The sequence below is a fragment of the Choloepus didactylus genome, chromosome 15, assembly GCF_015220235.1.
Source record: "Choloepus didactylus isolate mChoDid1 chromosome 15, mChoDid1.pri, whole genome shotgun sequence".
NCBI lineage: Eukaryota > Metazoa > Chordata > Mammalia > Pilosa > Megalonychidae > Choloepus > Choloepus didactylus.
In genome coordinates this window covers 30,843,107-30,869,922 of record NC_051321.1, presented here as the reverse complement: position 1 = coordinate 30,869,922, position 26,816 = coordinate 30,843,107, and the positions used below count along the sequence as shown (strand labels likewise).

General features: G+C 55.2%; 2 protein-coding genes across 2 annotated transcripts in view; one reads left to right on the top strand and one right to left on the bottom strand.

Moving 5' to 3' along the window:
• The first annotated feature begins 281 nt into the window (after positions 1-281).
• Positions 282-13,573, top strand: TRIM8 (tripartite motif containing 8). The gene is made up of 6 exons (XM_037804800.1): positions 282-1,617; positions 10,003-10,098; positions 10,399-10,632; positions 11,374-11,405; positions 11,538-11,653; positions 12,011-13,573. Exons 1-6 carry the CDS (start codon positions 1,048-1,050, stop codon positions 12,616-12,618), a joined length of 1,656 nt encoding a protein of 551 aa, XP_037660728.1. The 5' UTR covers positions 282-1,047; the 3' UTR covers positions 12,619-13,573.
• A 10,703-nt stretch (positions 13,574-24,276) lies between these two features.
• Positions 24,277-26,816, bottom strand: part of ARL3 (ADP ribosylation factor like GTPase 3) — a 35,021-nt gene continuing 32,481 nt past the window's right edge. Inside the window, exon 6 of the mRNA XM_037804471.1 lies at positions 24,277-26,615. Coding sequence (XP_037660399.1) covers positions 26,568-26,615 — 48 coding nt within the window. The 3' untranslated portion in view covers positions 24,277-26,567. The remainder of the gene's footprint in view (positions 26,616-26,816) is intronic.

Genomic DNA, 26,816 nt, shown 5'->3' with positions numbered 1-26,816 from the left:
GCCGGGGCGGGGGGAGGGGAGGGCCGGGAGCTGAGCCTCCTGTTCATTAGCAGTTGAGAAAAATTCCTTTCTAGTTTGATCAATCCTTGTTTTCCTCGGCAGAGCCGAGGCGCCCGCCCAGCACGGGGACGGAGAGTGGGGTCTCTCAGCGGCGGGGGCGCACGGCGCCGGGCCTCCGGGGAACACAGAAGTAGCGACGAGGGGGTCAAGCCGAAGGACCTCCGGGGCTTCTTCCTCCCTCCCTCCCTTTCTTTTTTTTTTTTTTTTTTTTTTTCCACTTCTCTCCCTCCCCCTTCCGTTTCTATTTGTGAAGGGAGGAGGAAGGCAGAGGCGGGCTGGTGTCTCTGGCCGGGGACTGGAATTTCATCTGAATGACTGCCCCTGCGCGCACGCAGCGCCCCGGAGTCGGCCCGCCCGCGCCCCGCACCCCGCTCCCGCAGACTGCCCACCACCTGGGGTACGTCCGCGCCGTGTCTCAGGGGCCGTCGGCTCTCCTCGCCCGCCCCGTCCGGGTCTAGCAAGCCCCGGCGCGGCCGCACTCTAGCCTCCCCAGCTCTCGGACCCCAGAAGAGGCGAGGGAGGCGCGGCGCCGGCGGGCCGGGAGGGAGCACTGCCGTCGTTGCTGTCGCTAGAGGAAGTGTGGGGCTCCCGGGCTCTGTCCGCTGTGGGGCGCGCCCCAAAGTCAACGGCGGGGCCGAGCGCAGGCCGCGGGCCGTCGCTGCCCTAGCCGCGCCGACGGAGAGGCGGCCTCTTATATGGAATTTGGACTCCGGCTCTCCCCACCAGGGCTGGTGCCCCGGCCGTGGCCCCGGCACAGTCCGCCGCCTCCCGCTAGGCGCTCCGACGGAGGAGGAGACGCAGCCGGCTGCGCGCGCGGCGGGAGGACCGAGGCTCCCTCCTCGGGGGGGCTGGCGCACGGAAGGCGCTGGTGACTGAGCGACTGTCGGGGCCGGAGCTCGGGGCTCCCTGGCTCTACAACTGCACCGGACGGACTCCCAGGTGTGCGGAGTTGGGGAGGCCTGCCTGGGTCCCCTGCCCGCAGCCGCCATGGCGGAGAATTGGAAGAACTGCTTCGAGGAGGAGCTTATCTGCCCCATCTGCCTGCACGTCTTCGTGGAGCCGGTGCAGCTGCCCTGCAAACACAACTTCTGCCGGGGCTGCATCGGTGAGGCGTGGGCCAAGGACAGCGGCCTGGTGCGCTGCCCGGAGTGCAACCAGGCCTACAACCAGAAGCCGGGCCTGGAGAAGAACCTGAAGCTCACCAACATCGTGGAGAAGTTCAACGCCCTGCACGTGGAGAAGCCGCCGGCGGCGCTGCACTGCGTGTTCTGCCGCCGCGGCCCCCCGCTGCCCGCGCAGAAGGTCTGCCTGCGCTGCGAGGCGCCCTGCTGCCAGTCCCACGTGCAGACGCACCTGCAGCAGCCCTCCACCGCCCGCGGGCACCTCCTGGTGGAGGCGGACGATGTGCGGGCCTGGAGCTGCCCGCAGCACAACGCTTACCGCCTCTACCACTGCGAGGCCGAGCAGGTGGCCGTATGCCAGTACTGCTGCTACTACAGCGGCGCACATCAGGGACACTCGGTGTGCGACGTGGAGATCCGGAGGAATGAGATCCGGGCAAGTACCGTACACACACACACACACACACTCTCTCTCTCTCCTCTTGCCTGGGTTGTGACATCAGGCCAGAGGTCCCCTTGCAAACTCTCCTACTTTGAAAGTTTGGGGACAGGGTCCTGGGAAAAAGGGTCCCCCGTGGCTACTCAGCACATTCCCTTACCTGTGCTTATAGGGCCCATCTTGGGGCATTTGTAGAATGGGGGTGTGGGGCTGTCAGGGGTACAGTTTGGGTTAGGTGTTCTGGGTTGCATGGCTCCCTCCCCCAGCGTTGTTTCTGTGGGCCCTATGGGAAGTTACCGAGGCAGTGACCCCGTCCTGCTTCTCCAGCTGCTGTTTATGTAATGAGTGTCCTGGTGCGGCTGCTGTGGCTGACATGATCCATGACGCTGGCATACCAATGAGGAAGTAAACAAAAGCAGCCATGTTCGTTTCAAGCTGTATTGGAAACACATTGGGGGGAGGGGGCTTCTGGAGGGAGAGCAGAACTTGGGGTATCTAAGTGGACAAGGCCCGGACAGCCAGCGGGGCTCGGACAGTGTCTCACAGCTGTTAGGATTAGTCCCCATCGCCCGCTCTCCGGGTGGGAGAATCCCTGTCCTCTGTGGGCCTGTGCCTATCGCAGGCAGCTGCATGAACAAACCCCAAAGTATGTGTCTTCCATCACCCTGAGCCCTTTTCTCCCAACCCAGTCCTCTGTCACAGCCCTCCCACATTTGGGGAGGGGAAGTGGAAGACAGAAAAAGAATCCTGTGGGTTTAAGGTTGAGCCGCCTTGAAATCTGGTTTCAGGCAGCTGGCTCCCCTGGGCTGGCGGCTGGGTGATTATGGAACCACATCCCCTCCCATTGTATACACCCTGCAGCAGTGGCCAATGTCAAAACCTCCTTCCCCTCAGGCCTCTGGGCCTGGCTTTGGGAGCGGGACTGAGGCAATACTTCCGTCCCAGTCGGTGGAGAGGGGCTCCTCCTAGGGCCCTCCCTGGTCCCCAGGCTTTTGGGGTTGAGTCATACCAGAAGGAAGGGGTTGGCCTGAGAGTGTCTGAGCAATCTCGGAAGCCCCAGCTTGGGGCCTGGGTGTGATACCATGGGGGCGAGCTTGGGCTTTGGTAGGCCTGGAAGTGTTATGGGTGGGGGCTCCCAGAGGCTAGTGGAGGCCAGTGGGGAGCTGGGGTATGAGGAAGCTCTGATCAGGGGATGGCTGTAGATGGGGGCTGTTTCCTGTGGGGGGACCAGTCAGAATGAGTCACATACACATACAACCAACAAAAAGCAGGAGGCCGCCACGGGCTGAGGGCGGGGAGAACAAATAAAATTTGCTGTATAATTAGTTTACAATCGGATGGCTAGCTTTGTGCCAGGACAGGCCTCTGGTTTCTCAAACGAAATATGGGGGAAGGAGAGAGGAGCCACCCTACACACACACACACATACACACACACACACACACACACACGTTGGAAGGGCAGAGCCTCTGGTACCCTCCATCCCCAACTCAGGGCAGGCAGAGCCCTGATTTTGGGGAAGCTGCTGCTATTAATGAAGATAGAAAGGCTAGGGGAGGAGGCTGGGAAAAGTGCGAAGGCAGGAAAAAGGCAGGCTGTCCTTTGCTCTGTCCTGGGATTGGCAGCAGAAAGTGAGGGGAGGGGAAAGAAGGGGATGTGTCTGGAAGGAACAGAAGGGGGGTAGCAAGCCAGGGTGATGAGCATCTGTGTACCCACATCCACGGTTGTGATCTTTGCTCTGAGTCTGGGGTGTGTCTTTCACTGAGGTGGGGGAGAATACATAGTTGCACCTGACTTGGTAGTAGGTGGGTATCTTCAGGTGTGTTTGTCTCACTGTGTGAGAGTCTTCAAGAGGCTGTCTGCTCTACCCTCAACTGCACCTGTCTCTGCCTGTATAGTTGGGGGTTGGGGGGTGGCACGTGCATGCAGAGTATAGGGTTCCCACCAGCAGACCCCAGAATCCTCGGGCTCTTGGAAGGAGGTGGGTGGAGGCAGGCACTGAACCTGGCCAGCCGCTCTGTGTGTCTGTTCCTGTCTGGTGGGGGCAGGCTCGGAAGGAGTGAGTTGCACCAGGCGAGCTGTGCAATTCTGTGCGCTCAGCATCTGTGCTTGTGCTTGGCAGCCTGAGTCGCATCCTCCTGCAGGCTCCCCCACTCCAGGCCCTCTGGATTCTCTCTGGGGCCCCAGGGCACTGGGGTTAGAAACCCTTCAATAGCCCAGTGTCACTCAAGGGTGAATTTGACTCATTGAATGTGGAGGAAGGAGGCCCTGCCTTCCCGGGGTTGGGGGGGAGAGGATGGGAGATAGGAGCCTGAATGGAGGAACCCTCTATTTATACCCTCCAACAGCCTGAGCCAGCCAGGGGGAGGGACCTTTTCCTTGGCCCCTTTTCCTGTTCAGTCGGGAGTCTGTCTTAAAGGGCCTCTACTGGTGCTGTGGATGAGGGCAACGGAATTCTCTAGCAAAGGAGAAGAGGCACAGAGATCTGGCATGTGCCTTAAAAGACAGCTCTGTTTCTCATGCTTCCTCTTCTGCCCTCCCAGGGGGCTGCTGAAATGCACCCCCCACTAGAAATAGGAAACCCTAACTAACCCCTCCCCAGCGGCCCCCACTGGTATGTGCACATGGACCTGCATCCTAGAGCAGGGGCCCAGCAGGGGGGTAAGCGGGGCTTCTGTCCATGGGGGGTGGGGGGGGGGAGGCTCAGATGGCTCTCAGAGTCAGGCTGTCGCTCCACTCTGCCCTTGGGAAGCCGGTGTGAGCCATACTGCCCTGAGGGGTGTGGGCAGAGGCTGAAGCTGGAGTGCCCAATGGACAGGCCCCAGGGACCACTCTGCACACATCTGGATCCTAAATGTATAGCCATGGAAAGCTCAGGGAGTAGGACTGGGACATCCAGGTGGGCTCAGGCCTGGCAGCCCAGGATGGTCAAACCCCTTTCTAGCCCCCAGGCTCCAGGTTCTGGGGCTCATCTGAGCAACGGAGGAATGGTGGGAGCGGGGAATGCCCCCCATCTCATGACCTCGCTCACCATGGAAAGAAGAGTCAAAGAAGCCTAGTTATAAGTGTAAGGGATTACACAGGGTGTTCTTGTGTGCATGTGTTTGTGCAGTCGTAGTTGCGTGTCTGTGTCATCCCTAGGGCCCCAGATCTAGGCCTCTCTGGTGGTGTTGCCAGGGCCTGTTCCTTGCATTGCATTCCCAGAGGTTCAGAGTAGAGAAGAGGTGTTCTCTGGGGAGGGGGTCCCACTGCCTGGGCCACTTACAGGTTTGCGACTGCATGGGGTGAGAGTGCCCTGCTCTTATGGCCCTTGGTTCCCCTTGGAGCCTGGAGGGAATCCTGGTCCCCGCCCCCATGTGCCTGTCTCTGGGTGGGCTGAGGGAGGGAGCTAGGCTGGGGAGGGGGATGCGCAAGGAGGGGAGGAGCTGACTATGCAGACCATCCTCCTGAGGTCTGCAGCAGGGCTGGGAGCTGGGGCTGGGAGGCTGGTGCATGGGGGGGCCATGGAGCTGCCCCTTCTTTGAGCATCCTGAGTCCCTATGGAAGGTGGGATGACTTGGCCTGGGTCCTTGGGCCCTGAGAGGAGCCTCAGGCAGAGACCCAGCCCCCCACCCACCCCAGGATCCTGCTGACACAGCCGGGTGCCTGTCCTGCATGCCCTATTGATTACTCTGCCTCCTGCAGCTCTGGGTGGCGGTGCATCCATGTCTGTCTGCAGGTGTGTGTGGCCATGGCCAGGGTGTCTGGGTTGTGTATCTCACATGTATATCTCTGGGAAGGTACATTGTGAGTGGATGACTTAGTTATGTGGTTGTCTCAGGTGTGGTTGTGTGGTCAGGAAGGCATACGTTGCATACACATGTGTGTGCGTGTTGTGAGAAAGAAGAGGGTGCCTGTCTGTTGTGCTTGCTGTGTGCCTTCGAATTGAAGTGAGTGTACATGCATGCCTCTTAGCACAACTGTGCCAGCATGTGAGTCTCTGCTCACAGTGACTCGTTTGGTGGCTCTGAGTGTGCCAAGGGTCCAGTGACTTTCTCACCTGCTGGGAGGTGTTGGGGAGGGGAGGGGCAGGTGAGATTCTCCTTAGGGGGAGCTTATGGCCCATGGAGGGTAGTGGAGGTAGGTGTGGGGCCAGGTCCTGAGGTACAGGGTTGGGGGCAGCCTGGGTAGGCACAGGAAGAGGGGGATGCCCGGCTTGGGCTGCTGCCGTGGGCTGAGCGGCAGGCCTGGCCGGCCTCAGCCCTGGCTCTGGGAAAGCCTGCCTTCCCGGCTGGCCTGGCATTCAAACCCAGACAAAGGGGGGCTTTCTCTCTCGCCTCTTTGTTCTGCTGCCCCAGAGCGCTGCTCTCTGCGTGGCAAAAGCTAATTCTGCTCTACAGCTGGGAAGTCCTCTCTGGGGTCTGCCAAGGCTGCCTCCGAGGTGCCGCCTCTCCCCTTTCCCAGGCTCCCCCCACCCCCACTTTCTGTGGTTTCTCCAGCCTGGGGGCCAACGTGGTAGCCCAAGGTTAGGGCTGAGGCATGGAAAGGGGTTCTAGGGCAGGCAGGAGCTTTGCTGAGAGAAGGGGAAAGTGCTGTGGGCCCCAGGGAGAGGCTAATGTGGACCTGGACAAGGGCTTCCGTGGGGGAGCAGGGAGGGGGAAGGGGGTTGGCAGCTGGAGGGGAGGTTGGGATGCAGTCGTTCTGTTCAAGGGCTGCAGCTAGGGCTGGAGCTGGCCTGAGGGTCACCTGTGCAGGGCCCTGAGTGGAAGAGGGGCTCCAGCAGCCCAGCCCCCCCTTCTTGCCTACCCACCCCCTACCAATGGCTGCTGGAGGTGGCCCTGGTCTTGTCTCAAAACCCAGGGCCTGCCTCTGCCCCATTCTGTGGGGTCCTGTTCCCTACTGACCTTGCTTCTCCTGAGGTTGACTTGATGGTTTTTTTATTAATATTTCTTAACTTTCATACAGTCCAGAGTCCCACAGCCTCACCTGTCTGCCTAGTCCTGCCTGGCATCAAAACTGCCAGCTGGGCCTGGCCCGTCCTGCTCCAGAGGGATGTGAGGCTTTCCCGCGGCCAGAATGAGAGGGGCTTACAGTTCCCCACTCTCTGGCTTGGGAGGGGGAACAGAGAGAGCAGCTCAAGGCAAGGTCTAGAATGCAGGGCGACAGGTATGAGGAGCAGGATGCTCTGGGGCCTTGGAGGGGTGGGAATGGAGTGCCCCCAAGCCTTCTTGAAGCTTCTGCTCTCACTGGCCAAGGAACAGGCCACGGAAGGCCTGAGGCCCCAAGAGGCAGGGCAGGGTGAGCAGGTGCTGCCCGGGCCAGGGGCTGCTGAGGGAGGCCAGGCGCCACGTGGGACCTCCCCCTCCGCCCCCACTGGAGGCCTGGTGCCTGGGCCTGGCACTTCAAGGCTTTTGGCTCTAGACCATGGGTCTCCAGCACATTCTTGAGGTGGGCCCCAGTCCAGACAACTCCCCGTGGGCTGGAAGCAACTTGGTAAGTCCTACCCCACCCCCACCCCCCAGCTCTGATTCGAGCTCGGAAATCTGGTCCCACTTTAGCTGTAGGCTTTTCCCAGGTGGGAAATGGGACCTCACAGTTCTCAGCAGCTCCTGGAGAGGCAGGCTAGGGGTTGGGGTGGAAAGGAGGCTGCTGATAGTGGGTTCAGGTTCAGACCTTGCTTCCTGTGCCCCTCCCCTCTTCCTCCAGCGTTTCAGCACTGAGTAGGTCATTCAGCAGAATTGGGAAGGGGGATAATGAAAGGGCAGCAGGTAGGTATTTCCCTCCCCCTCCAATTTCCCTGTACCTGAAGTAGCGGGGCTGCCCTCCTCCCTCCCAGCATTGTCTGTGGCAGGAGCAAGATCACCTGCCCCCGCCGTGGGCAGTCCCTGTAAGGGTGAGCTGGCCCGCATGGGCCTTCCCAGTCCTCCCTGGCTGGTGATCCCTGGCAAACTCCCTTCACCCCTGACCCCTGCAAAAGAGACAGTGGCCCGGGGCCTCTGAACTGGGGTGGAGGAATGGAAGCCTCTGCCAAATAGGGAGTGTGGGCCCCTGCCTTTGCTAGGCCTAGGCTGGGGTCCCCTGAAGCCAAGGGTAGACACAGCAGGGTCCCGGGTCTCAGTGCCAGCAGGGGAGGCTCTGAGAGAGCCTGAGAAGAGGAAGAGGGAAGGGGCGCAGCTCTCTCCCCAGGACTGGGTTCTGCTCTCAGGGGTCAGCCAGGAACTCCCTGGGGCCCTCCCAGGGCCTCAGCAGGGGGCCTCCCTCTAGCTTGGAGGGTGGGAGTTGAACAGCTCCATTCCTATCTTCTGAGGGAAGTTGGGCTGGGAAACCGGAGCTGCCTCTTTCCTGTACTCCGCCCAAGCTGTCTTTATTTTCAGGCTCTGACCCTCCCGCTGGCAGCTCCCAGCACGTGGTGGGTTGGGGCTGGGCCCAGGGAACCTGCTGGAAGGACAAGGTGCTGCTGGAGGCAGGATTCCTGGTCTGGTTCTTAGAGCTCCATCCTGGGCGATTCAAAGGCCAGGTTTGGTGGGAGAAATGCCCCAGGCTTCCTCAGCTTGGAATCTGAGAGCCTTACGCCCCACCTCCTCCTGCCCCAGGGTCCTGGGTCTTTGTTTCCAGGATAGCCACAAAATGGGGTCTGGCTGAATGCTCTTGCTTCTTGCTGGCCTTTGTTTCAAAATAGGTTAAATGGGTTGGTAGGAGTGAAGAAGGGATTGGTGGTAGCTTGTCTTTGGGAAGCCAGTGGATGGCTGGGAGTGGGGCTTTTGGGGTCAAACTCGAGGGTCACTGTGAGACCCTCAAGAGGAAGAAAGAGAACCACTCTTTGTGGAGAAGACCCTTAACTGTGAGCGAGGCTCTGTGCAATCTGCTTCACAAATTTTGCAATGCACCTATAGGGTGCTCAGGCCTTTGGGTGGCCGGGCTGAGAAAGGAGGAGGCAGAAGACAGCAGCAAAGCCCTGTTTTCAAGAGGCCTTGAGTTTTGTGAGGAGATCAGAGCGTGGCAGGTGAGGCGATTACGTGACTTCAGAGCAGTGCTTTCTGACAGAACTTTCTGTGATGATGTAACATTTTTATCCGTGGTGTTCAGTGTGGTAGCCACTAGCTCATGTGGCTGTTGGGCATTTGAAATGACACTGGGATAATTGAGGGACTGATGTTTAATTTATTTTTAATTAACTTAAATTTAGCCACATGTGGTTAGTGGCTGCCATATTGGACAGCATAGCTCCAGGGGTGGGCAGCCTGTGCCAGCCCCACTGTGTGGTCAGAAGGGGAGGGACTTGCACAAACTCAGAGCAGGGGCCATGAAATGCTTCCTAGAGAAGAGGGGACTTAAGTTGGGTCTTGGAAGATGGACAAGGGGAAGGAAGAGGCACGTGGGCTGCAGAAAAACATGAACAGAGAGTCCGGAGAGTTAAAACGGAATGTTGGGGACAGGCTGTCGTCCCACCTGGCTGGAAGACTCAGCCATGCTAAAGTATGTGGAAGAAGGTGCTCATTGAGGATTCTGGAGCAGGGCAGCGACCCTGTTTGAAGAAGTGTGTCTGGTGAGGGAGGATGATGCGATGGTTGAGCAGCTGGGCCGGGCACGGCTTAGAGGAGAGGGGTATGAGGACGGGATTAAGAGCTGAGAAGAGCAGCTTGGGCCAACACCTTCCAGCAGACTGGCCTCAGGTCTTAGGAGAGCCAGGGTCTCCCTCTCAGGATCCAACTGAGGGGCTGAGGGAGTTAGCAAGGGCTCCAGAGGCCTAGCTCAGTGTTAAGCTCAAGGGAGGGGTGGCTGACTTGATGCCCCCAGTGTGGGGCAAGGGGAGAGTGAGATCTTTGGATAGGGAGCCAGAGGGCATCTGTGACCTTGGCAGATTGACCCTCTGCATCTCAGGGTGCTCATCTCTAAGATGGGGCTCCCCAGAGAGAGGCAGCATGGCTTGATAAGATCAGACTGTGCCACCAGATCACCTGGGCTAGCAACCCAGTGTGCCACCTACTAGCTTTGTGACTTAGAACAAATTACTTAGCCTCTCTGGGCCTCAGTTTCCTCTTCTGTAAGCTGAGGGTATTAACAGTACCTACCTCATAGCATTACTGGGATGATTAGATAAGTCAGTACAGGAAAAGTGATTAGGACAGAGTCTGGCCTGACCCTACCCTCAGAAAGCTCATGGCTTAAGTATGTGTGGGAAGCTATTCCAGGCTTCCTGTAACTGGGGTCAGAAGCTGGCCAGACAGCTGTCAGCAGGCCCCTGGGATTGCATGGGGGTCAGAAGGGGCTGGGTGGCAGAGATTGTAGGCCAGCTGTGGCATAAGTCTGTTCTGTAGAGGGAGGGATGTTGCTCACCCATTCTTGGGAAGGGGAAGAGCCGCAGCCCCCTCTCTGAAGCCCACTACCCCAACTTCCCTGCAGAAGATGCTGATGAAGCAGCAGGACCGGCTGGAGGAGCGAGAGCAGGACATCGAGGACCAGCTGTACAAACTCGAATCAGACAAGCGCCTGGTGGAGGTAGCTAAGCCCAAGCCAGTGGTATGGGGTGGGGGCAACTTGGGTGCAGGGCCTTGGAGTAGCTCCTTGCATGGTCAGCTCTGTGCCGGAACCCCTCGGTCAGTCATTCAGTGAACTCACAGGTGCCAGGGGTGGGCCTCAGAGCCCTGTGCTGCCTGGTGAGGAATTGGCAGATCAGACCTTGCCCTCGGGAGCCTTGCAGTCCCAGACTCTGCCATCCAGGATGTGAGACGGGCAGGAGCGACAGGCAGAGGTCCCCCTTGCTCACCTGCCCGCCAACTCTTGCCCCTGTGCCCTTAGGAGAAGGTGAGCCAACTGAAGGAGGAGGTGCGACTGCAGTACGAGAAGCTGCACCAGCTGCTGGACGAGGACCTGCGGCAGACGGTGGAGGTCCTGGACAAGGCCCAGGCCAAGTTCTGCAGCGAGAACGCGGCGCAGGCGCTGCACCTCGGCGAGCGCATGCAGGAAGCCAAGAAGCTGCTCGGCTCCCTGCAGCTGCTCTTTGACAAGACAGAGGATGTCAGTTTCATGAAGGTGGGCTGGGCCCGGGGCTGGGCTGGTGGGAACCAAGGGTCGTTTTCAAATGAGTGTCTGAATTCTCTGCTCCCCCCCACAGTTTCCCACCATTAGTATGCTCACATGCCCATGTCTTTAGAGCTGGTCTGCATGCATTCAAATCCCACCTCTTTTTTTCTAGCTTTGTGACTTTGGGAAAGTCACATATTTTCCATGGGAGAATTGACATGGGAATGGTAATACAGATCTACTGCCCTTTATATACAATTCTGAATTTTAAAAATCTCTGAAAACTAGGGGTAAAAAAAGGCAACTAATGCTGGGCAATTTATGATCTTTATCTCAGTTAGTTTGATTATTCAAACATTTTGTTGCAGAAATGTTGATGTATTGGATTATGTTGTGCTCTTTAGGTCCTGTTGGGGGTGGTATGCAATATCACTATATTTCCCTTCAAAAATAAAAAAAAATAATTCCAAATTCCAAAACACATCTGCCTCCATAGATTTCAGGTAAAGATTGTGGCTAGTTGTGTGGATGAAACAATGGATGCACAGAAAGCCCATAGCAAGTGCTCAATAAAGGCTAGCTATTCTTACTTTGTAACAATGGTGCCCCCCCCCACTCTGCCCCAGGCTTTGCTACACTGGCCAGAATCAGAGGCTCAGCTCCGCCTGGGGGAGGGAGAGGGTGGAGCTGCCTTCTTCCCATCCCTCTGGGCTCCCTTTTCCTCTGACTGACCCTGTTCTCTCCCTTCAGAACACCAAGTCTGTGAAAATCCTAATGGACAGGTGAGCACATGGCCCCTGCCCCTCAGGGGAACATCTCTGGGGGAGGGCAGGAAGACCAGGCCCACCGGGGGAGGTAGGGCAGGCTCACCGGTGACACCTCCTCACCGCAGACGCCCCGTCCACTGCCCCCAGGACCCAGACCTGCACGGGCAGCAGCCTTTCTCCCCCAAAGATTGGCCATCTGAACTCCAAGCTGTTCTTGAATGAGGTTGCCAAGAAGGAGAAGCAACTGCGGAAGATGCTAGAAGGTGAGAGTGGGATCCTCAGTAGAAAGGAGAGAGCCCTAGGGGGAGGGGTAAATGCCATGGTCTTCCCTCTGACAGACAGTATGAACCTTGTTAGGTAGAACTTTATTCATATCCTGACTTCGCTACTTCTAGCTGCGGGACCTTGGGCAAGTGGCATTACCTCCCACAACCTCAGTTTCTTCAGCTGTAAAATGGGAATAATAGTATCTACCTCTTCATGGAACAGTGAGCCTTGGCTGAGGTGGTGCGTGATGTAATGTGCTTGGTTCTATAGATGTAAAAATGTCCCCAGGGGAGAGGAGGCCTGGGTTGCTTGGGGTGGGAGTTTTGACGACTTTTGCCCCAACCTCTCTACAGGCCCCTTCAGCACGCCGGTGCCCTTCCTGCAGAGTGTCCCCCTGTACCCTTGCGGTGTGAACAGCTCTGGGGCAGAAAAACGCAAGCACTCAACAGCCTTCCCTGAGGCCAGTTTCCTAGAGACGTCGTCGGGCCCTGTGGGCAGCCAGTTTGGGGCGGCGGGCGCAGCCAGCGGTGAGGGCCAGTCTGGGCAGCCCCTGGGGCCCTGCAGCTCCACGCAGCACTTGGTGGCCCTGCCAGGCGGCGCCCAGACAGTGCACTCAAGTCCCGTGTTCCCCCCATCACAGTATCCCAACGGCTCTGCCGCCCAGCAGCCCATGCTTCCCCAGTATGGCGGCCGCAAGATTCTCGTCTGTTCTGTGGACAACTGTTACTGTTCTTCCGTGGCCAACCATGGCAGCCACCAGCCCTATCCCCGCTCCGGCCACTTCCCCTGGACAGTGCCCTCGCAGGAGTACTCACACCCACTTCCACCCACACCCTCAGTCCCTCAGTCCCTTCCCGGCCTAGCGGTCAGAGACTGGCTCGACGCCTCCCAGCAGCCTGGCCACCAGGATTTCTACAGGGTGTATGGTCAGCCGTCCACCAAACACTACGTGACAAGCTAACGCCACGCGGGCAGCAGGGCGCTGGGGAATCTTCCCCCCAGCCCCTGGTAGCTTGAAATTATGCATCCAGAGACCTACCCTCTTACCTTCCTCTCCTCCCTCCCTTCCTCCCTCCATTCCCCCAGGTCTTTTCCTTTTTGGTTTGGTTTTGTTTTTGATTTTTTGATTTTTTTTTTTTTTTTAAATGAATCTCCTGGATGCAGGCGACAGCGGGAGATGGTCCGGGCTGGGGTCACAGGTGGCCCTGGAGTTGGGAAGGTGTCTGTTTCAAGGCGCAGAGCTCTCTCTTTCTCCCTGTCTCTCCTTTTTTCTTTCACTCCCTCCCCTTCAAGCCCCCTTGGCTGGAACAAGCCTTGGTGTCCCCTAAAGCCTTGGGGCCTCCAACCCCTCACCCGATCCTGGGAGGAGGGACTATTGCCTCCAGGCCTGTTTCTCTCCTTGTTTTGCTTTTGGGCAGTTTGATCACTGAGTAAGGAATGACCTGTAGATTGTGGGACTTTTTTTATTTTAACCAAGAATGATTTCTCCTGCTTCCTTCTCATCATCCTCCCAGACGAAGTTCAAAGGCCACTTCTCAAGCAGCTTTTGGCATCTTCAGCCCCAGAGTGGGATCTTTTAAAAACGGGAACCCCATGTCCAGGAAAGGGGAAAAAGGAACTTTGCCAATGATAGTGACCACAGCAAAAGCAATTAATAATATTAATAATAATAAAGAGAAATAAAAAAAAAATGAAATAAAAAACAACAACAGCATGGCCCTTGTTGAGGTCAGCAGGGGAGGAGGGGCTGCCCCTAGTTGGGTCTTTGCCTGGATTTTGACACAGCAACTTCCTGTAGTGAGCACTTTGTATGAATCGTGGACTTCCTGTTCTCAAGGCGCAGGTATTTATTCTGTAATCTGTCTAGAGCACACACCGAAATCCAACCTTCTAATAAACATGATGGTGCAGTCCCACTCCCTGCCTTGCCTCTTACCCCCCACTCTCTCAGGTCTGGGGTCTTCAGAGACAGAAGCCCCTGCCCTCCTTGCCTTGACTCTGCCGCCTTGGGTCCAGCCCATTCCAGGCCTGTGAGTGTAATTTCCAGGCTTTGGCTTCAGCTGACTCTTTTCTGAGGGACTCCCAGGCCTGGTCCTGTAGTGCAAGAGGCCGGGAACTCTTTGAGTTCCCACTACGTGCTCTTGGTGAGGACAGACTAAGGAGAAACACCTTTCTACAAGTCTCACAAACTTGACCTCTTTCAGTCCACAAATATTTATTGAGCACAAAGTGCCAGGCACCACAAGGCTGTGGGCATACAGGCGGGCTGGACCCTGTCCCCCTGAAATCCAGCCAGGCCTCGGCCCTGATGGGAAGAGGGGGCCACTCAGCTCCCTGCTGAGTCTTCTGATGACTTGGGGCCCTGGGCCCTGCCCCTGAGCATGGAGGAAGGGCAGGCAGAGGGAAATAATCTCTGTATTTGGACGTAGAGAAAACTTCCCAGCCTGTTTCAGTGCTTTGGCCCTGGGAAAAAGCCGTCCCACCCTCAACCCGTGTGGCAGTTTCTCAAGGTCTCAAGTATATCTTGGGAACTTAAAACGGCTGACTGCTGAGGCCCAGCTTGGACAGGGAGTGGGGTGGGGTGGTATGTGCTTGTCTTTTAAAAGTCTCTCTGGTGTGTTGCCTGATGCTTTGCGTGTTCTGCCTATGTTGGAAAGTCCCCCCTATGCCCTTCTCCCATACCAGAAGGAGGGGTCTAGTATGCTGGGTGTCTCTCTTTCCCCCTGTCTGAGCAGAGTCAGGGCCTGAACACCTCCTGCCCCAGGAAGCCTAGAGCAAGGCAGGGACCTGTGGGTAAGTCCTGGGCCAGGGGTCCAAGCCTCCCCGACTCCTAGTTGTCCCTCCTTGCCAAAATAAAGACCCGGGTGGGAGGACATGGTCAAGCCATGCCCCCTGGCCAGTTGGGCTGGGCCAGACCAAACCAGAGTCTTGGTCCTGCCAAACGCCTCTTCCTGTAGGAGGAGGAGGTGGCTAAGGGTGGGGTGAATCGGGAGGACGATGACAACAGGCAGCCTGCCCCTTTCTGTTCCCCTGCACCTGTTTGGGGCTGAATGAAAGGAGCAGATGACTGGAGAACAGTGCTCCTCCAGCCCAGGGTGGAAGGATGCCTGTGGGCAGATGCTGGTGGACAGACATTAAACTCCACTCACATCTGTTCCCATCTTACCATCCCTTATCCCTGGTCATCAGGAGACCTTGGACACCCCCTGTGCCAGGAGTTGGGGGTCAAGACAAAGCTGCCCAGTTTCTTGCCTGCTTGGTCTAGCTTTGTTTTAGCTGATGGGGGTCGGGGAAGGGGTCTGTTCTTCAGATACATCAACTCTATCAATCAGACCGAAGTGAAGGGGTGGGGTGGACCTGCATCCCACCCTCCCAGCTTTGAAAGCCCACCCCAGACAGTTAAGAGCTCAGGCACACAGCTGCGGGCCAAGCAGCCAGCTGCCTGCAGGGTGGCCTGAGGGTGCCAACGACAGCCAGGGAAGCAGGGAGCCACTAACCCCATCCAGCTGTCCCCAGCCACCCAGCTGTCCCGGGCTTTGTTGGAGCAGCTGTCACCCACTTCCCAAAAGCTTCAGGGGCGGAGGAGGCCCAGAAAGAGGCGAAGCTGCCCCGGGACACAGGGCAGTCCCAGGAAGGCGTGTGAGGGGCCTTGCCCGCTCGGAGCTGATGTGCACACCCAGAGCCTCCGGGCGCCCACAGGATGAACGCCCCGGCCTCGCACCCGCAACCCGACCGGGAGATACCGGCGCTCGCACCTCCCAGCCCCGGGCGGCGCCCTCCGCGCCCTCCCCTTTCCGGGAAGGCCTGGGTGTCCGGCCGGCGGCCTTCCCGGGCGGTGGCTCCTGGGGCCCAGATGTGCGGAGCCCGCGGGAAGGGGGCGACCGCCGGGGGGTTTCCTCGGGCCGCCACCCCCGCAGACCCAAAGTCTTTCATGTCGCCGCCCTCCCCGCGGTCCCAGCCCCGGGACCGAGCAGCTGGGCCCACTTCCCGGCGCCCTCCCTCAGCCTCGCTCCCAGCTGTCTTTGGGGTGGGGCCGGGCAGCTGGGAAACAGCTGCAGGACTGGGTTGAGGGGCGCTCAGCTGCCCCCCACCCCACCCCCACCCCGCCCCAGCAACTGCCGGAAACAGTCTGCTCGCCGAGGAGGGGGTGCAGGGGGGTCGGGGGAAGGGCGGCTCCTCCGCCCCCTCCCCCAGCGCATCTGGCCTGGGCAGCTGAGCGCCCGGCAGACCCCAGATCAAAGCCCCCTCCCGGCTTCAAAGGGCACCCCGGGGGCGGGCAGCCGGGAACACCCGGGACGACCGACTCCGCTGAGTCAGCGCCCCAGGCCCCGCAGTCGAAGCCAAAAGCCCACGTTCAAACCTCACTCTGGTTCTTACAGGCCCCTATCACACCCACCCACTCAGGCTCTCTCCTTGTCACCAGGCCCCTTCCGCAGACACCTTTCTCTTCTCCTCCTGGGCGTGGGGAGAACTGATTAACACTTTCAGAACCACACCTGACCTCCTGGGGCAATCCCTATCCCAGCCCAGCCTCCTGTAAATTGTGGGGGGTCTGGAACAGCCCTCCCCAACCTAGCTCTCTAAGCCTGAAAAAGAAGGGGTGGGGTGGTCACCCTGAGAGGTTGGGGTGAAGGGACGTGGAACAATGACTCCTGGGTTTTCCTGGACAGACCTCACCTTAATTTTAGCTCCTTTTCTAAAGTGAGCAGCTCCTTGTATGGCTTTGGAAAACTTTTATAGAGGTGCTTAAGAAACAGTGGTCTCCAGAACCCAGGATCCTGGTAATGGTTCCAGAACCTTCTGAGACCTGTTTCTTCTAGTTAACAGGACAACAGATGGAATTCGGGGCACCCTTGGATTGCCCCTGCCCTATACTTTGTGCAGAAGTGCTGGAGCAGGAGCCTGGGATTCAAGTTCTTCCAAGGCTAAGATTCCAGAAACTTCTTTGGAGACTGAGGGGAACAGGAAACCAATCAGAATGTGGGGACAAAGGCAGCTAGGTTTGGGGGCTTATGGTGAGAAGTTACCGGCCTGGATCAGGAGGGGGCTGGCTTTAAGAACATTAGCTTCTTCCTTCAGCTTCTCTCTTTCTCCCCTCAACGCTGTATGCTTTTCACTTGCAACCTAAAGACTTTCTTCCCTTCTAGAACAGGATGCATTCAGTCTCTGCCCAAATTCCTCTAGTGACAGAGGGCTTACAACCTCAAGACACCCACCTCCACAGTGAAAGTTCTTCTAAATAACAAATAGAAATCGGATGGGTAGAAATTGGGGCTCTACCATATTCTCCACGATGTGTGGGAACCACACCCCCTGAGTGAGAGAAGCCGTCAAGTTTCCATGGCTGCTTCCCTGAAATCCCCTATCCCTAGCATTTATGATACAGGAAATTGCCAATGAATTTACCCCAGAGTTCTGCACTGGGGGTATGTGCATGCTTCCTCCATGGGAGACCAGCAGTCTTTAATTGCTGTGTGGTTAATTCTCTCAACTGCAGTAAGCTGAGATATTCAAGGCTTCTCTTTGCACTAGATCTTCAATAATCAAGTCTTTCTGGAAGAGATCCCATCTGCTCTGGGCTAAAGGTTGTTTTTCATTATTTATATTGAGGCAAGAAAAGGGTGTTGTGGGGCGTGGTACATGGGTTGGTTTTCAACAGCTTGTAGAATGGGGAGTTAGAGGTGGCATGTGGGTATCATCTCAAAACTGCAGGGCAGAAATGGAATGGGAAGTGTCTAAAAACGGAGTGTTAGGGATGGCACAGGCTTCTGGTCCACCTGGAAAGATGGTGTTGAGTCATTTTGACATATGGGTGTCCTGGTTGTCTGGTTGTGAATTGGATGTTATCACCATGTGTGTGCCCGCTTCAGGGCACAGAGCAGGGAGGGGGCACAAAAGCAAATGGGCAGCTCCTGGCCTGATAGGGACTCACCAGCCACATCAAATGCCATCCTGCCAGCTGCACTTCCCTGGACCCCACCCATTAAACCATATGCTTACAGTCAATCTTCCAACTGCCCAAGTGGTTCCATGTCCCAGTGGCTTTGAACTTGCTGATCCCTGTCTGAATGTCTACGTAGGGGTCTCAGCCCCTCTGTTGCAACCCTCCCCTAGCCTTTCCAGAGTGATGAGATGATGCCTGTGAAGTGCAAAGGCTGGTGCTGGCATAGTCGGCGTCGCTGGCTATCTCAATGCGCACGTTCCTTTGGGCGAACTATATACCCATGCCCTTAGCTCTCCCACTTGGTATAGCAACTAACTGTGCTTTACATGGTGGTTAATCCAACTAGCCTGTGAGTCCCTTGAAAACATGAAATATAATAATATACTGATATAATGGCTGATTTTCCAGAGCCTAGCACAGTGCCTGATTCATTCATTCATTTAAAAATGGTTATTGAGATCCTCCTAGTGCCAGGCACAGTTCCAATTTGAGGAGCCATCGGTAACAAAACAGACAAACTCTCTGTCCTTTAGAGCTTACAGCCTAATGGGGAAGAGACAGATGATGAACAATAAATAAGTAAATATGTGAGTTGGTGGTAAGTACTAAAAAAAAATAAAGCAAGGTGAGTGGGGTAGAGGATGTCAGTGAGGAATGAGGGGGCAGGGTAATTTTTATATAGGGAGGTCACAGAAAGCTTTACTGAGAAGGTGGCATAGAGAAGAAACCACAAGAATGTGAGGGAGCAGGATCTGAGGGTATTTGGAGGAAGAATATTCTAGGCAGAGGCCTGAGGCAGAAGATGCTTGTATCAGGGACTGCAAGGAGGTGAGTATGGCTGGAGAGAGTGGGGGGTTAGGGGGTCGAGTAGTGAGTGATGAGGTCAATGAGGGAGTGAGGGAACAGGGGCCAGGACACCAGGACATCGTAAGTACTTTGCCCCTGCTCAAGAGATATTTGCTGCATGAATGAATGAATGAATGAATGCCAAATGCCTAGGATAGTTAGGGCACTAAGAGGGAGTCCTGTGGGCTGGAGGGTATCAGGCTATCTTCTTGGGGAGACAGTAAGAGAAGCAAAAAAGAGGGAGCAGATACCTCAGGGAGGAGATTGTTGTGAGTATAGGTGTAGAAACAAAATTGTGAGGGTGATGTTAGGGGGTCAGTGAGGATAGCTCAGGTGGAGCTTCTGTGTGAGAGCCCATGGTTGACAAGCCGGTCAAAAAAGTTTGGGTTCAGATCCCAGAGGGGCTTTAAATGACAGTTTAAACAGTTAAACAGTTTGGGCTTGAATGTCCCATAGCAGCAGGGTCTCTTCAGGCCTCTGAGCAGGGGATGGTGTTTTAGAACAATGGCTCTGACCACAAAGGGAATGAGCAGCCAATAGGGGGAGGCAGGTGGTCTGTTAGGAGGCCGAGGGCAATGCGGGTGAGAGTGGAGGTAGAGGGTGCAGGTGCAGACAGGCCCCGGTCCAGGGAGCAGGAATGACTGAGGCGAGGCTGCCAGGTCCCACTACTCAGGCGGAGGGATGGATGCCTGGCTCGGGCCTCCTCTGCCTGCCAGCAGCCGTGGCCCCCGAGTCAGCAGAAAATTCCTGCTCCGGGGAGAAGGCGGCGCAGAGCCAGAAGCTGCTGAGGGAGCACTGGCAGCAAGATGCCATTGTACGTCCGCAATCAAGATATTTCAGAGGAAATCAAAAGCACCAACTGGGGAAATGATGTGTGCATACTTGTGCTTTCTCTCTCTCTCTCAAACACATACCAACTTCTGCCTCCAAAATGGGTCAAGTGACGGCTGTGGGCGTGGGTTGGGGAGGGAGGGCTGGAGGAAGGGGGGGGGCCCTGGGAACGGCCTGGGTCCGCGTGCCTGCTCACCCTCCTGGCAAAGGGGGTGGCAGCAGCTGCAGGGTGGGGCAGGACGTGAGGATAAATATACACCTCCCCAGGCATATGGATAATGCACACATCTGCCCTGCTGGCCTCGCGTTCATTAGGCCCAACTGTTTCAGGAGCGGCGGCAGGCGGGTGGGAGGGGGTGCCGTGCCCATTCACAGACTGGGGGTAGAGAGACTGCGTGCAGCTGTGCAGATCCCTCCCCTCGGCCTGGATCAGCATCCCAGCCTCTGAATGCCCCCTCTTCCCTCTTTTTCTTCCAACCCACTGCTCTGCCAGATCTGGAGGTCTCAGGGTGGGAATGAAGCTGGCAGGGGAGTCAGGGTGAAATTCAGGCTGAACCTGGGGGAAGGCGGCCTATTTCTTACAAATCAAAGCTCTCTAGCCCCTTCTCTCCAAATGCCATCTGTAGCTTCTAGGCAGGAAAATTGCATTGGCCCTGTCATCTAGAGGCTCAAGGGAAGCCCCCTTCATCTATGAAAACCCCAGATCAGGCTTGCCCTGGTGCCCCCAAAACAGAGTCCAAAGAGGGAGGTTGATGTGCCAGCAGGATTCTGCATAATTCTGACCTCTTGACAGCAAGGAAGGCCAGGGCAGGCAGGATGCGGGGCTCCAAACCCTCAGGGTATGTGGCCTGGTGGGCAGGGGTGGGGGGTGCAGGGCCACCAGGCACAGCTGTGTGGCTTTGCCTTACACAAGGCACCTAGCTGAGGGGCCCTCAGCTAGTGCCAAGCCCTGCACCCAGGCATGGAGCATCCTCTCCCATAGGAATCAGTGGTGGCCCAGGTGACAGCTTCCCCTGCCTCTGGAACATGCCTTCCCTCAACAAGGCAAGGAGAGACGTTCAGTGGAGAGTCTATGCATCTGTTCTGTAGTCTGTCCTTCCGCTTTTCCCTCCAGCAGTGTTGATTTTCAGGGCTGCTTGCCCTTGTGCTTCAACACTCCCTTGCCTCCATTTTGGGCCAGTGAACTGGATTCAGGGGGCTGCCAAGCCTTGGGTGGGAAGGCAGGCAGCTGATCCCACGCCAGAGCCCAGACGGACTCCCCAGCCTCTTTCCTTTGGCCACCTCTGCTGGTGGCCTCCCGAGCAGCAGCCAGCTCTGTGACTCTGGGGATAGGCCTTGTGGATCCTGAAGGGGGGGACTGTCAAGGGTGCCTAGAGCTTCCTGGAGCCGCATTTCCCAGCTGCACCTAGCAGTTAAAGGACCTGCTTTTTCAGCATTAGGGCAATGGACTTTTCAGAGTTATTAGGAATCCCAGTTAAGCCATTTCCTAGCTGTGTGATTCTAGGCAGGTGACTTAACCTCTGTGAGCTTTGTTTTCCTCATCTGGGAAGTCAGGATAGTAATGGCCATCTTGTAGGGCTAATCAAAGGATCAAATCAGCTAATTACTAAAAGGAGCAGTAAGTAGTTTGCCTAGCTAATGTTCCGCTCCAAATCCTTGTACCTATCAGCTTCGGGTCTCCAAGCAAGTTTTCCCTTAGATTCCTTCCTCAGCTTGACTCAGCTTGCTCTCTGCAATTCTGCCATTAATATTTCATTTCTCTAGCAAAGGCTTTTTTTCCCTGGGACACTGCAGTTCACTCTGGGAAAAGAAACTTCTCCTTGTTCCTTTGTGCAGGAAGATTCCTTTCCTAAGAGCAAAGCTTTAGAAGCCAAAAGGGTAAAAGATATCAAGTGTGAACCGAGGGCCCTGCTGTCAGGCCTGGGTTCAAGTCCTGACTCTGCTCCTTTCTTTCTATGTGATCCTAGAATTAAATTAAATTAATCCCCCTCGGAAATAAATAAGACGATAATTGTGAAGTGCCTGATGGAAGGGGGTGCCCCCTTTAAATTGTGCCCTGGCCTGGTCGTTGGCCGCATCTCTGCATGTTCCTGTGTGTCTCGTTCCAGACACACACACACACACACACCGAGTGCTGGACCTGGGGATGCACTGCAGGCCGCGGGAGCTCTTTCCCTCCTCCCAGCCCTGCTCCTGGTGGCTTTAGCTTCTCTGTGTTCTGCAGTATTGGAAAACGAAATTACTGAACAGATTGCAATTAAGGGGGATGAGGGGGGAGAAGGAGCTAGAGGCCCCAAAATGCAGCTTGACTGAGTGCTAAACTGTGTTTTTGCCTGGAGCCAATCAGGAGCCTCTGACAAAAGCCTGTTCCCACTTAAAAATCTAATTGCAGGAGGTGTGGCTGGGGTGGCCCTGGGAGCCCTAAGAGGAGGGGTCTGCCAGCACCTCCCTGAAGGCTTGGTCCGCTTGTGGCCCTGAGAGTTACAGAGCCACCTGGGAGGTGAGGGACAGAGGCCTTGGGGGCCTGGGAAGTCCTGGGCTCCAGAATTTCTGCCAGTTATTATAAAAGATACTGATCATTTAGCATCTACAAATGCACTGTCCATACAGAATGTCATCTACTCCTCTGACAACTCTGTGAGCTTGCTGATTATTACCTCATTTTACAGATAAGAGGCTGAGGCATGATTTTGCAGATAAGAGGCTGAGGCATGCAGTGTTCTCCTGTGTGCCAGGCATTGCCCTGGGCCTGGGCATTTTACGTGACGTCTCATTAATATCTCCCTACACTTTAGCCCCATTTTATAGATGAAGACCAGGGCTCAAAGATGGTAACTTGCCCACAAACACAGAGCCGATCTGAGGATGAGCAAGGACTTAACCGTGGGTCTCTCTGACTCTAGAGACCACACTGTTTAAATTGTACCACACTGTCCTTTTATTGAGCAGGGAGCCCTGAGTAGGGCTGCCAGGTTCGGCAAAACAAAAACACCCTGCTCCATGTGCCCCCCACCCCCCCAAATCCAGGATGGCCAGCTAAATTGGAATTTTGGATAAACAGTGAGTTATTTTTTTGTACTATAAGTATGTCCCAAATATTGCATGGGACATACTTATACTAAAATTTTTGGTTTATCTGAAATTCAAGTTTAACTGAGTGTCCTGTAATTTATCTGGCTGCCCTAACCCTGATGCCTCCCTCCTTTCCCCCCTGCCTCCAGCTCCCCTCTGGTTCTGTCAACAGCTTGCCCTTTAAAGGCGGGACCCTTTGGGACCAGCCGTGGTGATGTGTCTTTAGCCTGCTGAAGGGGAAGACAGGAGTGGGGGAAGAGCTGGGAGGTTGGCAGTCAGGGCAGCTGTTGCAGGGCTGGCCCATGGGAGCGGTAGCCAAGCCACACTTTACTGCTCCAGAGGGCAGGGCCTGGACTGGTGTCAACTCTGCCATCTACTGTGTGACTTTGGGCAAGTCTTTCCCCCTCTCTGAACCCCTTCTATAAAAGGAAGGCCTAGTATTACGTGCTACGTAATTGCCAGTATCCCTTCCAGCCCTAAGTCTTCCAATTGTCTTCTTTTTCATGTCAGTGGGGCTGGACCTGTGCAAAGGATAATACAAAATTCATGGTTGTGCTGCTGTGAGGACAGAGGACACCCAGAACCTGGGACAGGAAACCCCGGGGGAGCAGTGCTGGTCAGAAGAGACCTATGGTGTGGAGGGGTGTGTGGGAGGAGTCTGAGCCTCAGGAGGACTGGGAAAGCTGGGGACTGAATCTCCAGGGAAATGGGCCATTGGCTCTCTTTGACCTGGGGGGTGGCAGCCTGCTGCAGCAGCAGGACCCAGGTTCCAGGCCCCACCTGCACCTCATGGCTGTGTGATCTGGGGCAATTCCTGAGCTGGGGCCAGTGCCTCTGTTTCCTCAACTGTAATGTGGGACTAATGATGTATGTGAGGTGCCTGGCATGGAGGAGGGGCTTAATAAAGGGGTACTCATATTATTGTTGTGATTGGTATTAATATATCCTCTCGAAAAAAGCACCTTGAGGAATGCTAACCTCCGAAAGGACAAACTCTCGGCTTCAGCAAAAAACACAACTCATTCCAAATTGCCTTCATTCCAGCTAAATTTTATTTGCCAGATTTTTGACAGACATTTAAATTATACATTAAGTTTTCCACATGACCAAACACCACGTCCCTTCCTTTGATTATCATTTTCAAAAGTGACTATTAAAAAAAGAACCTTTCCGTGGATCAGACTGAACCCTGAAACCACATGGAGTGCAGAGCTAAAAATAAAAGGAACTCAGAACTGGTCCCTGAGAAGGAAAGGAAAGAGAAATCAAAGCAAACTCTGGCGGGAACCGAAGGATGAATCCTGGTGAGGGTGACATGGTGTCACCCTCCAGGCCAGGCTGGATAAGGAGCGGCCGGCAGTGAGGGTGGGGCGCGGAGTGGCATAAAAATAGCCACCACTTTAGCCCAGAGGGAAATTAATTTGTCAAAAGCCAGGAGTGAGAGCAGTGCAGCGGGAGGGGGCCACGGGACTGTCCTCTCAGCAGCTGGGGGGGCCGCGAGCTCCTTTAACCTGGACCCAGCATTTCCCTCCGCCAGGATAATCGCTGACTTTCAGCTGTGCACCGACATGTTCCCCAGCTCAGCCCATATCAATGACACCCTGGTTTCCATAGTAACCGAGGGAGAGTGAAGGGGAAAGGGTGTACTGCACTGGGCACAGGGAACCCGGCCAAAAGGAGCCCCGCAGGGCCGGGAGGAGCCAGCAGGGAGGAGGGGAGGGGAAGGACTCAAATTTTTCCCACAACTGGCCTGGGCACACAGCATGGGCCCGTCCCAGGCCTTGCCTGCCCTCTCAGCCCCGACCCTCTCTCCCGCACATTCAGACACAGTCGTGCCTGAGCAAGAGCCTCACTAACATTTGACTTATTGGACACGAGAGGATGGGAAAAGGGGGATCCCCTTTCCAGCTTCAAATTCTGTTTTCTGGCCATGGCTATAGGTGGTGGGGGTGGGACTGGGGAGAAGAAAAGGGACTTTAAAAGGATTTTGTTTTTACAAATGGGAGCCTTCAAACTCTGAATTTTTCAGACTTCTCTCATCTACTCCACGAGCCCCGAGGTGGGGGTGGGGGGTGGGGAGCAACAACAGGGCTCAAAGAGAAGATGTGAACTGGTGACACCCACAAGGTCCCTGTCTCTAGCTGAACAGCAAATCTGAACATGTACTGAGGCTGTTATCAGAGGAGGGCAAGTGGCTTCTGTCCACGAGCCCTGGGAGGACTCTTTAAAAACAGTTCTCTAAGTTGGTGGTAAAAGAACAAGGATATTTTACAAACTCTCCAGAGTCCAAGTTCCATATCGCAGTGTTCCAAAATTGCAGACCCCAAGGCAGGCATTTTTTCCCCCTCAGATAACATCCCTGGTGCACTGTTTAGAAGGGAAAATAATTTACAGGAGCCACATTTGCAGCCTAGTAGAAGGGAAGTTTCTGGTTCCTTGTAAGGCTGTTTTGACTGTTCAAAGCTAGAGAGGCATCTGGGTGATTCAGAAAAGCCAGTGGAGGAGGTTGCAGGGAGCAACTAGCTCAGTGGTTTGAAAAACCTCATCTTCCTTTGTTTTGCAAGTTCTTACAGGTCTGTCCACAGCAAACCCAGGGTACAGTCTCATGCCTGACTTTGTTAATGATTTTCACCCCAGACCGCCTTTGAAACTGGCCATGCTTTTGTCTCATCTGCACAACTCCTGTCCAGAAAAAGCTGGGTACTGAGGGCTGGAGGCTGGAGAGGCCCCAATGGTCGGCTCACATGCCTTGGTGGGTTTGGGAAGGACCACCTCCCAGGAAGAGAAGGCAGCCAGCCTCCTGCAACCCACCAGGCTCAGGACAGTCTCTTATTCATTCATTCTCTGAAGACCCCTGAACTCAGGCACCAGAACAGAGTTTAATTCAGGAGCCAGGCGATGCTCTGGCCTGCTTTCCCATGTTTGAAGCCAGGGATTTCTTAAGACTCAAGGAAACAAGTTATTTTTACATTATGGGGCAGGAGAAGTCACCTGCCATCCTTCTTCCATCAATCAACATTTAGCTGGAGAGAGCACAGAGGAGGCCAGCAGTGGGGGTGACTCTGCCCCCCCTGGGCATACCCCTTGGAATCATGCACACCCGTGTTCTTCCTGGCAGCAAACCTCTCCACTGTGATCACCCCACACCACAAAGTTGCCGGCTCTGTAAAAATTGATCTCTTCTAAAAATCGATCTGCCTGGCTTTTCGCAGTAGAGCAGGTTCATGGTAAAGCTGCACTTATTTTTAAAATCTGATAGCAGCAGCCTATTGTGATCATCTAAATACAGAATTCTTTGAGCTTTAGAAATCCCTTCTATAGGATGGCAGCAGAGAAGCCAGTTAATCTCAGAGTCGCCCGCTCATTGCTCCACTGAACTGGAGAAAGCCTGTTTACGCCAGCCTGAGCCCTCCGTGTGAGGGCTTTTTAAGGACCTTGTAATTTTTCTGGAATTAAACCTCCCACCTCTCCTTACATTCCAGATGTCATTACAGTCAAAAGTCATAAGAATTTGCTTCCCTGTGTGGCTGGCTAGGGGGCTGGGGACGGGGTATGTTTTTGTAGGGACTTGTTTGCAAGAAAGGATTTTTTTTTCCCTGTCCAAAGGGTGAGGAGTACATACACAGTCTAGTCTCCTACCTGCATGACAAGATGGTTTAATCATCTGCTATTCCCCCCCGCCCCCCAGCAGTTTCTGTTGGACAGACTGAAGCCCTGGCTTACTTGGTGATGGTAAAAATCACTGACCAGCACCAGCAAACACTGTCTGTGGTTTTAAATCCACAAGGGAATGTAAGGGACAGGTCAGTAAACATAGATGAACTCAGCATAAGCTGCTGCTTCCTCTTTTCCTTTCTTTCTTTCTTTTTTTTTTTTTAAAGAAAAAAGCCCACTGGAATTGTCTAAACTGCAATGCAATCTCTTGTTCATTTAAAAGATTTCATTTTCTAATCATGTGCTTTGAGACATTTAATACTATTTCAATTATGCAGAGGATATAATATAATTCCTTTATTTGAAAAATGATACTGAACCTCAGAGATCAGTTAAACCTACTGCTGGAATGGGGATTCTTTTTTAAACTGTGCTGTTCCTCTCTCTTCAAACAGCTGTAGCTGTACACAGATGGAAAAACATTTGGTCAGAAAGCAGCAAATTAGTGTTTTTCAGGACAGAATTCGGCTCCCGCAGCTCCTGCTTCTCCATTCGTCTAGGTTTTATTTCTTCTTTGCACTGACATTTTTGCAGACCCAGTTCATGCCGTCCTTTGAGGGAAAGGGGCAGAGAGAGGCAGTGTTAGTTGAAAGGAGGGCACCACCCACTCAAACCTGGGAAGGGGTTGGGGTCCTCAGTCCCCCTTCAGGAGGGACCCACTTGGACGAACAAGACCAAGCACAGTGACCTCCCTGGAGGAGGAGGCAGGCCTCTGAGAGCAGAGGAGGGAGATGGGACGAAGAGGGCCCAGG

Bases quoted from the DNA above. Each gene is read 5' to 3' on its own strand.
- TRIM8 (XM_037804800.1), top strand. From the start codon at position 1,048: ATGGCGGAGAATTGGAAGAACTGCTTCGAGGAGGAGCTTATCTGCCCC. The intron at 1,618-10,002 runs GCAAGTACCGTA...ACTTCCCTGCAG, and splicing joins TCCGGAGGAATGAGATCCGG to AAGATGCTGATGAAGCAGCA. The intron at 11,406-11,537 runs GTGAGCACATGG...CACTGCCCCCAG, and splicing joins GTGAAAATCCTAATGGACAG to GACCCAGACCTGCACGGGCA.